Source organism: Solanum pennellii, chromosome 1, assembly GCF_001406875.1.
Source record: "Solanum pennellii chromosome 1, SPENNV200".
NCBI classification, from domain to species: domain Eukaryota; kingdom Viridiplantae; phylum Streptophyta; class Magnoliopsida; order Solanales; family Solanaceae; genus Solanum; species Solanum pennellii.
The window spans coordinates 56,010,794-56,026,804 of NC_028637.1; the positions used below are offsets into that span (position 1 = coordinate 56,010,794).

A 16,011-nucleotide genomic window follows, 5' to 3' on the forward strand; every position below is an offset into this window, starting at 1 on the left:
AACATTCAAATAATTGCTATTTTGATATATATTAGCCAACTTTCATATAATATTCCACAAGTCTTTATTGTAGGGTTTCCATTTCGCTCGCTGCAGACTAGGTTGAACATCTAGGTTCCTCGAATCCTCAATCTTGAAACAACTTGTGTCCCTGCTTCAACAAAGAAAATTTGTGAGTTTGAAAAGGTGGTGGTTGGTTTGTGGTTCCATCTTTCGACAAGGGCGGCTCGAACACTTATGACGCTTTGGTTGTTTCCAATGGTCAATACTTCTTATTGAGTGATAGTACTTTCATCCACATTTGCTTATTTTGCGACCTAAATCCAATGTCTTTATCTCATAACACTCATTGTTTAGCCTTCATAGAATCAGAGAATTTTCGAATTCAACACTTGAAGACAGATTATAACTCAGTAGCCTGATGCTTCTCCTAGTACCGTTTAGAGACTTGGTAGAGAGTCTTGAAATTCTTTCCTAGTTTTTTGACAAAGATCGACTCAAATACATACCAAAAAAAATGACGAAAAAAGTATAAGAAAATTACGAAATATATGAGAATAAAAGAAAAGATTCGATGAAGACTTTTTTTTAGTAAGAAGAAGAAAGAAAAACTTATCTGAGTGTGGGAGCCGAGTCTACTGATCATGCCATGCAATTTGAATTGATTTCCAGACTTGTCTATCCAATCTATTCATCAACCATGATTGATTATTCAATCTCGATGCGGAATCCCAACACTTAATGAAGCCATAAATAATTTGAACCCTTATAGACTTTGTGATATTCATGAAGGTCTTTGCCGCTAAAACTCTGTCATGTTAATTGCTCCAGCTCACGTCTGCCTTATGGTGCATGTCATATTTTTCACCAATAAGACTCTTTGATTTTCAACTCCTTTTCGCCTTACGGTGCCCACTTAGGGTTTTCACCATTAAGACTCTCTCATTTTTATTTCTTTTTACTCACATTTGTCTTATGGCGCCCATTCAGGATTTTTACCTACCCTTAACCGACTTACTCTCGACATATCAAGGGTTGATGAAAAGACTTTTTTTTAACTATAGATGATGGGGTTGATTTTGAGCTTTGAGATGAGAGACCGAATGAATAAACAAACGAATTTTGCCCCAGTATACTACAAATATGAGTTTTTGGATTTGTATTTGGTTGAACCGAACCCAATATAAGGGCTGCCTACGTATCTTGCCGAAACAAGAATCAGGTCAAACGTAGTTCAGGCAATTTGTTTTTGTTTTTGTTTTTGTTTTTGTTTTGTTTTTTTTGTTTTTTTTTTGAAAAGTCAAGGAAACAGCATAACCAAGAGATCCCATTGAATCAACCCTTGAAATGTCGAGCCCAAACATAAGGGTTTCTAATGTTGAAACTCAATCATATGTAATACCTTTTCACAGCATCAGCATTGACAACCGTTTCTGTCACTTTGCCTTCTATATCTGCTAAGTAAAGAGCACCATTAGGTAATACCCTTTTAACAACGAATGGTCCTCTCCAATTTGGAGAAAATTTGCTTTTGGTTTCAGCATGATGTGGCAAAATGCGTCTCAACACTAATTGACCCTCTTCAAAATGTCTGGGACGCACCTTTTTGTTGTATGCCCGTGCAATTCTTTTCTGATATAATTGTCCATGACATACTGATGTCAGACGCTTCTCATCAATCAAACTTAATTGCTCTAGCCGAGTTTTGATCCACTCATCATCATCAATTTCAGCCTCCACAACAATTCGTAAAGATGGGATTTCAATCTCTGCAGGTATAACTGCCTCAGTCCCGTATACCAGTGAATATGGGGTAGCGCCCACTGACGTACGGACTGTAGTGCGATAACCCAACAAAGCAAAAGGCAACTTTTCATGCCATTGTCGAGAACTTTGCAGCATCTTACGAAGTATCTTTTTTATATTTTTTTTAGCAGCTTCTACAGCCCCGTTTTCCTTTGGGCGATACGGAATCGAATTTCGATGCTCAATCTTAAATTGGTAGCATACCACTTGCATTAAGAGGCTGTTGAGATTTGCGGCGTTGTCAGTTATAATCACCTTTGGAATACCAAACCGACGGATGATGTTGAAATGGATGAAATCCACCACGACCTTCTTGTTCACTGACTTGAAAGTTACTGCTTCCACCCACTTTGTAAAATAATCAATAGCCACCAAGATGAACCTGTGACCATTTGATGCTTTTGGTTCTATCGGTCCAATCACATCCATTCCCCATGCCACGAAAGGCCATGGAGCGGACATTGCATGCAACTCAGAAGGGGGAGAATGTATCAAATCACCATGTATTTGACATTCACGACATTTACGAACAAATCGTATGGAATCCCGCTCCATGGTGAGCCAATAAAATCCTGCTCGAAGTATCTTCTTAGCTAGACATATCCATTGATATGGGGTCCACAAACTCCTGAGTGTACTTCAATCATGATTGTGGAAGCCTCTTGAGCATTTACACACCTTAGAAGACCTAAATCGGGTGTCTTCTTGTACAGTATGCCTCGCTTAAGAAAAAACCCCTTGCTAATCGTCGAATAGTCCTTTTTTGATTACTAGTTACATCTGACGGACATTCTCCAGACTGAAGATATGTTTTGATATCATGAAACCAAGTCTTACCATCAAATTCCTCCTCAATCATGTTGCAATAAGCATGTTGATCACGAATTTGTATGTATAAAGGGTCTATATGGGCGTCATCAGGGTGTTGGAGCATCGAAGATAAAGTGGCGAAGATAAAGTGGCCAATGCATCTGCAATCTCATTGTGCATTCTGGGAACGTGTCTAAACTTTATCGACACGAATCGTTGACAAAGACCTTGTAAACAATGTTGACATGGTATGAGCTTTGGGTCTCGAGTTTCCCATTCTCCTTGAATTTGATGAACTAGTAAGTCTGAGTCTCCTAACACTAACAATTCTTGGACGCCCATGTCAACAACTAACCTCAGACCCAAAATGCCGCTTTGTACTCAGACATATTATTAGTAAGATAGAATCTACGTTGGGCTGATATAGGGTAATATTCCCTTGATTTAGACATAAGAACAACTCCTATTCCAACTCCTTTCCTGTTAGAGGCACCATCAAAGAATAACTTCCGACCTTGATCGTTATCGTTAATAACATCATCGATACAAGATATCTCTTCATCTGGAAAATAGGTTTTAAGTGGTTCATATTCTTCATCAACAGGGTTCTCTGCCAAATGATCTGCCAATGCTTGAGCTTTCATTGCGGTCCGCGTTATATAGATCATGTCAAACTCTGTGAGCAATATTTTTTATTTCGCAAGCCTGCCTGTGGGCATGGTCTTTTGAAAAATATATTTCAACGGATCCATACGAGAGATGATATAAGTAGTGTAAGATGAAATATAATGTTTCAACTTCTGTGCTACCCAAGTTAGGGCACAACACGTTCTTTCAAGAAGGGTGTACTTTGCTTCGTAAACGGTAAACTTCTTGCTGAGGTTATAAATGGCCCGCTCTTTCTTCCCAGTGTCATCATGCTGACCCAGTACACAACAAAAATAATTATCCAGTACTGACATATACAATATCAAAGGTCTTCCCGGCTCCGGAGGAACCAACACAGGGGGATTCGATAGGTAGTTCTTAATTCTTTCAAAAGCTTCTCGACATTCTTCGGTCCACTCGACTGTGGCATTCTTTTTCAACAACTGAAAGATAGGCTCACAAGTTGTTGTGAGTTGAGCAATGAATCTGCTGATGTAGTTTAACCTTTCTAGAAGGCTCATAACCTCAGTTTTGTTCTTTGGAGGTGGCAATTCTTGAATTGCTTTTAATTTTTGAAGGATCCAACTCGATACCTCTTCGACTGACTATAAACCGCAAAAGCTTCCCCGATGGTACTCTAAATACACATTTTGCAGGATTAAGCTTGAGATTATATCTGCGGAGCCTTTTGAAGAATCTCCTTAAGTCTTTCACATGATCTGACTGTTTTTTAGATTTAATGATAACATCATCNATTATACCTGCGGAGCCTTTCGAAGAATCTACTTAAGTCTTTCACATGATTTGACTGTTTTTTAGATTTAAGGATAACATCATCCACATAAACTTCAATTTCTCTATGCATCATATCGTGAAACATGGTTGTCATTGCTCTCATATAAGTTGCCCCTGCATTTTTTAATCCAAAAGGCATAACACGATAACAATATGTACCCCATGGAGTGATAAAANCATGGAGTGGTAAATTTCTGCATCTTCATCATCCATATTAATCTGATGGTAGCCCGCATAACAATCCACAAAAGATGCAACCTCATGTTTAGCCCAATTATCCAACAAAATATGGATGTTAGGCAAAGGAAAATCATCTTTTGGACTTACCTTATTCAAATCACGATAATCAACACACATTCGAACTTTGCCGTCTTTCTTAGGGACGGTACGATATTGGCTAACCAAGAAGGATATTGAGAGACTTGAATGACTTTGGCCTCAAGTTGTTTTGTGATCTCCTCTTTAATTATTACACTCATGTCCGTTTTAAGTTTTCTCAACTTCTGCTTTCTCGGAGGAAAATTAGGATCAATTGGCAACTTGTGAACAACCATGTCAGTGCTTAATCCAGGCATGTCATCATAAGATGACGCAAAAACATATTTGTAATCGAACAGGGCCTTGATTATATCGTCCTTTTGATGTCGAACATGTACACTTATCTTAGTCTGCTTAATAATTTCCTGATCCCCCAAATTTGTCGTCTCAGTTTCACTCATGTTTGGATTTGACTTATTTTCAAAATGATTGAAATCCCTCCTTACTTCTTCAAATACTCTGTCTTCATCATGTTCGATTTCTTGACTTATTATTTCAATATTAGGTCGAAGATTAGATTGGATATTAAGATTTGGCGAAAAATTCTGCATGCATGTCATATCACTAGAATCGGCATTGAAAGAACTGTATAAAAGAAAACGAACAAATATATTAGACTGAAATAAAGATGCAATTACATCCTATTGAAAAGGGAAATAGAATGTTTGAAATAGAACGACAAGATAAAATCCGGATTACAATCCTTGAATGAATCGGACGACAAAAGAAAAAACAATACAGACTACCAAGACTCGTCTTTAACGGGGAGAGGGGTGGCCTCCCAATTGTTTAGATTGACATCAAGACCAATGAATTGCACATCTCTGTCGCTAGTGCCTTCTCCGAGTTCCACCATATCAACCTCGACAAATAAATCTTGATAATAGTTGATCATTTCTTCGCTAACTTTCATCACTGGCTTTGTAAAAGATGATTGATAAGATTATGTTCCGCGGGCTTTGATGTAAGATTTGTAGATTGGTTGTATAGGCTTGGTAAGTGACCATACATCTCTCTTCTACTTCTTTGCCTTCATTTTGTCCTCGACTCTAGGCTGGTAGCCTAAGCCAAAAGTACCGATGCTTTTTTGTAGACTCACAGGATAAGCTCTTTCTTGCAAGCAGATTCCTAAGCCTTTACCCGGCTCAAACCCATGTTTCAGCAATTCATTCACCACCATTACAGACGCGATGGGAATATTTGGTTTTGAAATGACACTCCCCTCGGGGACATGCTGAATAACCACTACCTCGGAAGCTTGATAAACTAGCGCCTCATTCTCATTATCCGCCTTGATAAAAGCGATGGAAGAGTCTTTGTAGATTGACAAATCCCCCTCACCATGAACAATTACCTCTTGTCGGTCGTATTCAAACTTAATCATTTGATGCAACGTTGAGGGGACTGCTCCAGCCCTATGCACCCATGGCCTCCCCAACAATAGATTGTAGGACGCGTTGATATCCAACACTTGAAAATTCACAGCGAAATCCAAAGGCCCTATGGTTAGTACGAGCTCTATCTCACCAATAACATCTATTTTTGACCCATCAAAAGCTCTAACACATACATTGTTGGGACGGACCCTTTCAGCACTAACATTCAATTTTTGTAGAGTTGATAAAGGACAAATATTTGCTCCAGATCCTCCATCAATTAGAACTCGAGTGACATATGAAAGCTCACACTTTACAGTGATATGTAGGCCTTGGTTATGTCCTCTACCTTCTTTGGGTAGTTCATCATCTGAAGAGGTGATGCGGTTTACCTTAAATATTCTCCCATCAATCTTCTCTAACTCACTCACTGTAACTTTACTAGGAACATGTGCTTCATTCAAAATTTTCATTACAGCCTTACGATGTTCATCAGAATGTATTAGCAAAGACAACAAAGATATTTGTGATGGAGTTTTTCTTAATTGTTCCACCACGGAGTAGTCTGATAGTTTCATCTTCCTTAGGAATTCCTTTGCTTCTCCTTCTGTGACCGGACTCTTTATTTGTATTTGGTTATTTTTAGTTTTCCTTAATTCCATCGGGACATAACATCTTCCTGAACGGGTTATTCCTCCTACTTCATCTATTTCTTTATCAATTTATTTTACCTTGTATGTCACGACAGTAGGATCATAATTCCAAGGAACAGCTTTAGGGTTAGTCATTGGGAGCTGGGATACTGGCCTGATAATCACAGGAGGAATATGGTCCCCTTGTATGATCAAGATTGGCTTGTTTGGCCTTTTTGGAACAAACGACTTTGCCTTACTCGGACTTGCCCAAACATCTTCAAGGGCTCCTTTCACAGTTAAGATGGGTGTGTTTGATGGACTCAACTTTTCTAACACATTTCCCCCCCCCCCCCTAAAGGCATCATTTTTGTTAAATCAACAACATTTACTGACTTCTCAATGCCAGTTCCAACCTAAGGATTGGCTTATACGAAGATGCAAACTCTTCATGACCCTTCATCATTTCTAGCATGTTTGTTTCAGTATGCCTCGGCAATGGATTTTGATTGATGTTGGGTCCACTCAGACTTTCAACTATAATTCAATTAGAATCGATCAAATCCTGAAAGGCCCTTTTGAAATACCAACATCTCTCTATGTTGTGCCCTGGGGCATTAGAACAATATGCGCAATGTTGAGAATAATCCAAATTTCTCGGGTGAGGATTCGACATCTTTCTCTCAATAGGACTCAAAACAGTCAACGTCCTTAATTTTTGGAACAAGCTAGCATACGAATCCCCAATAGGAGTGAACTCATCTTTAACGCCATTTCCCTTTTTGTATTGTGGTCTAGGACGGAAAGGAATTCTAGCAGTATTTTGATGAACTTGTGGGGGTGGTGGATGATTTTGTGGAGTTGGTGCACGCCATTGTGGATAAGAAGGGGGTGCAATTGGTTGTGCATTAAAAACATGATATGGAGTGTATGGGACAGAATATTGTGGAGCTTAGGAAGGAAAATAGTGTTGTGGGGAATTACCTCGGACATGAGTCCTAGGTGCTGATACAATAGCGGCCACATCCTCCCTTCTCTTCTTCCCTCCAATATTTCCAGAACCATTTTGAAGCACTTGTGTTGTGGCTTTTAAGGCAGCTTGACTTACAATCTTTCCAGACTTGATGCCATTTTCCACCATTTCCCCTACCTTAATAACTTCAGCGAATGTCTTCCCTACGGCAGAAAGCAGATAGTGAAAGTAATCAGGTTCTTGCGCCTGGAGAAAAACGTCAATCATCTCTGACTCCTTCATCGGTGGTTTAACCCTAGCAGCTTGTTCCCTCCATCTGATAGCATATTCACGAAAATTTTCCCTGGTCTTTTTCTCATGTTGGCTAACGAGGAGCGATCTGGAACAATGTCAATATTATATTGGAATTGCTGTACAAAACATCGAGCCAAATCATCCCATGTGTGCCAGTTGGTGATATCCTGATCTATGAACCATTCAGATGCAATCCCTATTAAGCTTTCCCCAAAATAGGCCATAAGTAACCCTTCTTTTCCCTCTGCACCCCTCAATTGGTTGCAATATCTCTTTAGATGAGCTATGGGGTCTCTGTGACCATCATATTTTTCAAACTTTGGAGTTTTAAAACCAGCAGGCAGATGGACGTGAGGAAACATACACAAGTCACTGAACGAGATGCCTTTGTGGCCTCTTAGTCCTTGCATATCTCTTATACTCTGTTCCAAACTCTTCATTTTCTTAGTCATTTCTTCACGTTCATCATTCTTGACCATCTTCTCAATTTCGACAGGGGAACTATATTGATGAATGTGGGGATGAGAGCTTGGAATTTTAATGGTCTCTTCAAGAGTGTAACTCTGATTACGCCGAACTTTGGGCGGAGGATCGCTGTTGAATTTGGGCCCCATCGTTGGCTGCGGGATGCTGTTAGTCGGGGCAGTTGACATAAAGAGTGGATTACTTATCAAAGGTGCATTCGAATGGAGCACCATAGAAGTTCCAGCGACATTGGATGTGTTAGCATAGGGGCCGAATCCAGGAGGATATATCGGATCGCTTGTCGACACCTGGATAGGGTGAGACATATTTGTATTAAAATAGTCTCGGATTTAAGACAGTGGAGGTTGTCCATTCATCCAAGCCTCGTACATCTCTGCCATTTGTTGTCTTAACACCATTATCTCTTCTGTTGTCCCTGTTTCATGTGAAGTCATCTGGTATTGGATCTCCTCATCATTGTTCGATTCATTTCCATCTTTGGGGGCCATTTTCTGTTTTCCTTTCGATCTTGTGTTGTAAGGATGTCATGCCAGTTTAACCACAAACCAACTACCTTTAAGCTAGTATGTCTCTCTCTCTTTCTCTCTCTATTTCTCTCTCTCTCTCTCTGAATGGAGTAACAAACCGATTAGTGTTTACAAATTATGCACATTGTATCCGCATACATACTTCTAATATGGAGGACCTTACTTTTCATCCCGGCTTACCTCGGCATTCTTCTCTTCATTAGTTTTTTAATGTTTTATTATTATTATTTATTTACTTATTTATTTATTTATTTATTATCATTATGATTATCATTTATTAAGATAAAGAAAAAAGAAAAGAAAATAATAATAATAATAATAATTTGGATCGAACCCCCTGGGTTGCCTACGTATCATGTTTGGCCCATGAATCAGATCTTGCGTAGTTCGAGAAAGATATTAATTAATTTTTTTTTGCATGACATATGCACATAAGGTGACTGATATACCGTGGTTTCACGGTATTATTAGTACTTTTTCCTTAAGTTTAGTGTGTCCAAAAGCCTTTTTGTGCTAAGTTTTATATAAGTTTCTCTTTGTTTTGCAGGAAATCTGTCCAAAGATGAATACAGAGATTTTGAGCGAAGAAATGCAGAAGAGACCACCTACGGAGCTTATGACGGTCCGTCGTGCCTGTGACGGTCCGTAGGTGGCAGCGTAGTGAAGCTGCTGAAGGAAGATGGGGAAGTCTGACCAAGTGTGGGGTTACGCTGCTTGTGACGGTCCGTCGTGTCTATGACGGTCCGTCCTGCAGGTTCGTCATGAAGTTCAGAGATGTAATCCCAGTACCCATATTCCAAGAGTTTAAGTGTTTTGGAACGAAGACCCTCGACGGACCGTTGCGCCTATGACGGTCCGTCAAACTTGCCGTCGAGGGTAATGAAGAGAGCAGCAGAAGAAATTGCACAAGTATGGGACGACGGAGTACATGACGGTCCGTCGTGACCACGACGATCCGTCGCGTGGTCCGTCGACCCAGCCGCGTTTTGACAGATTTCAAGCAAATAGAGTCCTTGTATAATTAGGTTTTTATTTTCTATAAATAGTTCGAAAAAACCTCGTATTAGATGACGGAGTCTGGACCTTTGATTATTAGGTTAGACTCTGGACCATGGTTATGCTCTGTATTATTAGGTTATCTTTAGAGTTTTATCAGTGATTGTTGGTGATTTTTGTTGATTAATCAAGCGAACTTTTGGATTTTACTCTTTCCCATTGAGGTAAGTACATGAATTCTTTTATCATATATTTGAATATTATAATTATGGCTATGAGTAAGTAAACTCCATAACTAGGGTTGTGGGAACCATAGGCAAATAATGAGATAAACCCTAACTAAAATAACAATTCTAGAATAGTGTCTTGGATGTATTAATATTCTTTCGCTTAGAAGTCTTTTTAACGGATGGCCTACGTTAGAACTCGCCTTAATGCTACTTGCCGGACAAAGGAGGTAGATAATAGGAAAATAATTATTAACATAGATTTAGTGTATACTATCTAATAGGCTAGTATTGATTGGTACGAGGTAATAACTGAGTCAAATATCGAATACGATGCTTAATATGAGGTAAAGATAAGGGTTAGGAAAGCAACACACGTAGCCGGACCAAGGTGCGGAGTGAGATTTTCTAGATGCCGGACCAAGGATTTAGAAATACATAACTTATCACTTTGCATGCAAGATACTAGGAAAGAATTGTTATAGTTAGAATTATCAAGTTATGAACCTGTGGGGAACACGTAAACCCTAGTTACTTTGATTAATTGATTAAAATCCAACTGTCAAAGCAGTTAAGTGTCTCTTTCAATTGCGTTATTTAATTTCACTCATTTAGAATTAGAAACCCCCATTTTATTGTTTTACTTTCCAAGGAAGTCATTGACCAAACAATAGTAATAACAAGTTGAAGTTAAGTCTAGACTATTTTCCTCGTGGGAACGATCCCAATCTCACTAGTTGGGTTATTTACTTGACACGACCGCTTTATTTCTTATTTGAGAAGTAAGTTTGAGCGTATCAAATTTTTGCGCCGTTGCCGGGGAGAGTAGCTTTTAGATTAACTTGAACTTATTACTATAGCTTGGTTGATATTTTCTTGATTTTACTTGGTTTTATTGTTTTTGATTTGTGCAGAACCACCCTCCTTGTATGCCAAATACACGGAGAGGAAGCGGCATACCATCTTGATGAAGTCTGAGTAATCAAGTATCCTCAGTCGTGCCGCGACGTTAAATCAGGCGCTTGTTGGGAGGCAACCCAATACTTATTGTTTTTTTCTTTCTTTATTTTTCTTTTTAGTAATGGTAGCATCCGTTGTGCCAGGTGCGTCTTTCTGTTATTTTCAAACTAGGGCACACTCGACGGACCAGTCGTCTTCACGACGGTCCGTCCTGCACAACCGTTCTGGTTGTCAGAGACCCTGTTTCTAAGGGTCTCTCACTTTTTCTAAGTGTCCTTCAACGGACACATGTGACGGACCGTCATACCCACGACGGTCCGTCCTGCACGACCGTCATGACGGTCAGAGACCCCTCTCCTAGGGGTCTCCACATTTTTTTTAAAGTGTCCTCTCACGGACACCCACAACGGACCGTCGAACTTGTGACGGTCCGCCCTGCACATACCGTCATACTAATCAGAGACTCTCCTTCAGGGTTCTCCATATATACATAGTCTAATTCTCCATATATATATAGTCTAATTCTCCATATATACATAGTCTAATTCTCCATATATACATAGTCTAATTCTCCATATATACATAGTCTAATTCTCCATATATACATAGTTTAATCCTTTATATATACATAGTCTAAGTAAGACACGACGGACCCCACGACAGTCCATCATACTCACAACGGTCCGTGTTGATCGTCGGCGCTTTGCACCCCAGGTTTGCTGCACCTACCACTCTAGTATTTCAATTTGTTTTTATGCATTGGGGACAATTGCATGCTTTTTGTTGGGGGTGGGGTAAATGGATAGTGAGTGTTACGGTGAAGTCTGAGTAGCCCAATTCACTTTTGGGGTTTTCTTGCCTGTGTTCTTTTTCCCCAAAAGACTGATTACTTTTTCTGTTGAACCGACATGTCTGTATCTTGTGTACATAGTTTAATTCTGGAGCATGATGGCTAAAATGATATCATGATAAAATGGAAAATGATGCATGACTAGGCATAGAAATTGATAAATGTGTGGCTCTAAGCATGACATAGAGGTACACCACTGCATGACCCTAAGTCTTAAATTCAAACTAGGTGTCTGATAATCTGGTATAGTGATGAGATGTCAAGTGAGTGTGAGGAAAATTTGAATAAGTCCACTATTGGTACTGAGCTAGAACTTGTCAGGTTAGTCCTGCTGAAAGTAAGCTGTAATAGACAATTAGGAAAGGATCATAGGCCATTATTCAATATAGCCCATTTTTAGCCTAAATAAAAGAAAACCAAATGAGATTATTTATCCTTCTTTGATCCAAATAATCAGAGCTTAAATTAGACCTTTCTTTCTCACCCCAAGTGATCTTTTCTGGGAATAATGTGTTGGCCCTAGTCCCTCCTTGGACATGTGCACCTCAGCTTATGCCAAAAGCATAAGTTGAGGGTGGCTAATGCAGTAAACAACCTTCGTTATGGCCCTGAACCAACTTTGGGTATTGTGTACCTTGACTCATGGAAAAGCCATGAGTTGAGGGTGGCTATTATGAGGAATGCTCTGGAAAGTGGGGTTGACAGAACAAAGAGAAAGAAAAAAAAAGTAAAGTAAAGTGACTCAATAATTAGTTGAAATAAAAGTAAAGAAAAAAATATACAAGAAATACAAGCAAGAAAAGAAGAAAGTCACTTACACAAAGGAAGAAAGAAGAGAAAATAGTAAGGTGAATGAATATGAGAAACTGGGCAAGATAAAATGATAGAAAACGGTATGTTGAGCCGATATGTCAAGGAGGGCAAAAAGTCACTAAAGTATACCTAAATATACCCTACCTGACCCTGAGCCTATGTTACAAGCTAAGAAAGTCCTATCGTGATCCTAAGGGTTGTATAGCGAACTTAAGGCAGTGAAAATAAGGGCAAGCTTATGGCAATAGGTATGAATGAGTGTGACTTTGTTCTGAGAGCGAGTGTTGAAAAAATAATCCTTATACTCAAACTGAAATCATTGTGTGAAAAACGAGGATTAAGTGAGGACACCAGTGGCAATACCGGAATTGTTAGCACCTCGGTGAGAAATTGAAGAGGATAGGTGTTAGTGCATTGTGAGTCTGTGTCATGTTCTGATCCCACATAATTCAAGCCTAATAGTGATAGCATGCATAGATTTGATGGGATTAATCGGGATTGATAGCCAAATGATTGCAAAGGATAAAACATGGATACTATTGTACAAAGATTTTGTATTGAGTCATAGTGCGTCGCTTGAGAACAAACAACGAATTATAGTTGAGGGTGTTGATATACCGTGGTTTCACCGTATTATTAGTACTTTTTCCTTAAGCTTAATGTGTCCAAAAGCCTTTTTGTGCTAAGTTTTATATAAGTTTCTCTTTGTTTTGCAGGAAATCTGTCCAAAGATGAATACAAAGATTTTGAGCGAAGAAATGCAGATGAGACCACCTACGGAGCTTATGACGGTCCGTCGTTCCTGTGACGGTCCGTAGGTGCCAGCGTAGTGAAGCTGCTGAAGGAAGATGGGGAAGTCTGACCAAGTGTGGGGTTACGCAGCTTGTGACGGTCCGTCGTGTCTTTGACGGTCCGTCCTGTAGGTTCGTCATGAAGTTCAGAGAAGTAATCCCAGTACCCATATTCCAAGAGTTTAAGTGTTTTGGAACGAAGACACTCGACGGACCGTTGCGCCTATGACGGTCCGTTATACTTGCCGTCGAGGGTAATGAAGAGAGCAACAGAAGAAATTGCACAAGTATGGGACGACGGAGTCCATGACGGTCTGTCGTGACCACGACGATCCGTCGCGTGGTTCGTCGACCCAGCCGCGTTTTGACAGATTTCAAGCAAATAGAGTCCTTGTTTAATTAGGTTTTTATTTTCTATAAATAGTTCAAAAAAAACCTCGTTTTAGATGTCGGAGTCTAGACCTTTGATTATTAGGTTAGACTCTGGAACATGGTTATGCTCTGTATTATTAGGTTATCTTTAGACTTTTATCAGTGATTGTTGGTGATTTTTGTTTATTAATCAAGCGAACTTTTGGATTTTACTCTTTCTCATTGAGGTAAGTACATGAATTCTTTTATCATATATTTGAATATTATAATTATGGCTATGAGTAACTAAACTCCATAACTAGGGTTGTGGGAACCATAGGCAAATAATGACATAAACCCTAACTAAAATAACAATTCTAGAGTAGTGTCTTGGATGTATTAATAATTCTTTCGCTTAGAAGTCTTTTTAACGGATGGCCTACGTTAGAACTCGCCTTAATGCTACTTGCCGGACCAAGGAGGTAGATAATAGGAAAAGAATTATCAACATAGATTTAGTGTATACTATCTAATAGGCTAGTATTGATTGGTACGAGGTAATAACTTAGTCAAATATCGAATACGATGCTTAATATGAGGTAAAGATAAGGGTTAGGATAGCAACACACGTAGCCGGACCAAGGTGCGGAGTGAGATTTTCTAGATGCCGGACCAAGGATTTAGAAATACATAACTTATCACTTTGCATGCAAGATACTAGGAAAGAATTGTTATAGTTAGAATTATCAAGTTATGAACCTGTGGGGAACACGTATACCCTAGTTCCTTTGATTTATTGATTAAAATCCAACTGTCAAAGCTGTTAAGTGTCTCTTTCGATTGCGTTATTTATTTTCACTCATTTAGAATTAGAAACCCCCCTTTTATTGTTTTTACTTTCCAAGGAAGTCATTGACGAAACAATAGTAATAACAAGTTGAAGTTAAGTCTAGACTATTTTCCTCGTGGGAACGATCCCAACCTCACTAGTTGGGTTATTTACTTGACACGACCTCTTTACTTCTTATTTGAGAAGTAAGTTTGAGCGTATCAGTGACCGAAAAAGCAAATCTTTTTCATTCATTTTCAAATATTTTAAAACAATGATTTGAATTAAACAAGAGAAAAAAAAACAGAAGTACCTAGGACTTAGATAGACTCTAACTAAAATAAAATAACTAAAACGAAAAGAAAGAGAAAAAACTAACAATAATAATAAAATAAAATGAAATAATCACTACTAAGAAAATGGACTCGAAAAGAAACTGAATCCTCGAATCTCAATCATCTCCAAGACCCTTATAAATCTTCGCCAATGCTTTCGGTAGATATGGAGCCAAAGCACGGGCCTGTCTGCCCAACCTCTCATCGTTCTGGTGTAAATATCTATCATAAACATTGTTGAGTTCATCCTTGAGTTGTAGTAAGCGGTCTCTGGCTTCATCCATATTGTCATAACAATTCTATAACCAGTGGTGAGCAGTATTAACTTCATGCGTCAAATTTCCCCCTTGTTCTTGGAGCTCCTCAATTTGATGGTGGAGTGCATCTCGCTCGGCTATCCTTTGACCTATCTCAATCTCACAGTCTGCCTGATAAGCACTGAAACGCATCGCTATTTCTCTTTCCCGTTCCATAGACGCTTTAACTTGAGTTTGGAGTCTAGACTGTGCGCAGATAAGCTGGGCCTTTTCTTTCTTATACTTCTCTTCCTGTTGCTCCATAGCGCCTGTGGCAATGACCAAGTCTTCTTGTAAGGTTAGAATGGTAGAGCGGTGTTTTCTAACTCTAACTTCAAATATCGCATCACGTTGGGCCAACTCCTCTTTAGCGTTTTTCAGGTTATTACTTAGGATATCCAGAGTAGATTTGTAGCTTCTTTCGACTTTGAGGCGAGCTTGCTTAATCTTAACCTCAATTTCTGCTTCTCGGTCTATAGGTCCTTTTATTGACCCTTCTGGCATAACCTTAGGAAGGGGCTGATCATGAACCCAGTCTAAGTATGCTTGGTCCACCTCGCCTCTCGTGCGATCCTTCACCATATCGTGCGGACTTGAGAGTATGCATCCCCCCCAAATCTTAAATATCTCTGATTGCCTTAAAGGTATCTTAGGATGAAACTCATACATGAATTTACGCATATCTTCATTAGGTGGTAGAAACTGGCGTCGCCCAAGTTGTCGCATGACTCTAAGTGGCATGTAAGGTTGGACACCTCCAAGACCCATTAGGACAATGAACGATCGAAATGTAGACATGTATATTACCTCGGCCGATGGAAACCAATGATAATTCCACACAATCTTGTCAGCAGTCAGATTATTGAAGTGTTGCTTCCAAGCTTCAATACTCTTCGGA

General features: G+C 39.3%; 1 protein-coding gene across 1 annotated transcript; it reads right to left on the minus strand.

The window, feature by feature from the left end:
- Positions 1 to 1,389: 1,389 nt before the first annotated feature.
- On the minus strand, positions 1,390 to 2,361 carry LOC114075233 (uncharacterized protein K02A2.6-like). Its single transcript, XM_027913642.1, has one exon. The coding sequence runs from the start codon at positions 2,359 to 2,361 to the stop codon at positions 1,390 to 1,392; it is 972 nt and encodes a 323-aa protein (XP_027769443.1).
- Positions 2,362 to 16,011: the final 13,650 nt, after the last annotated feature.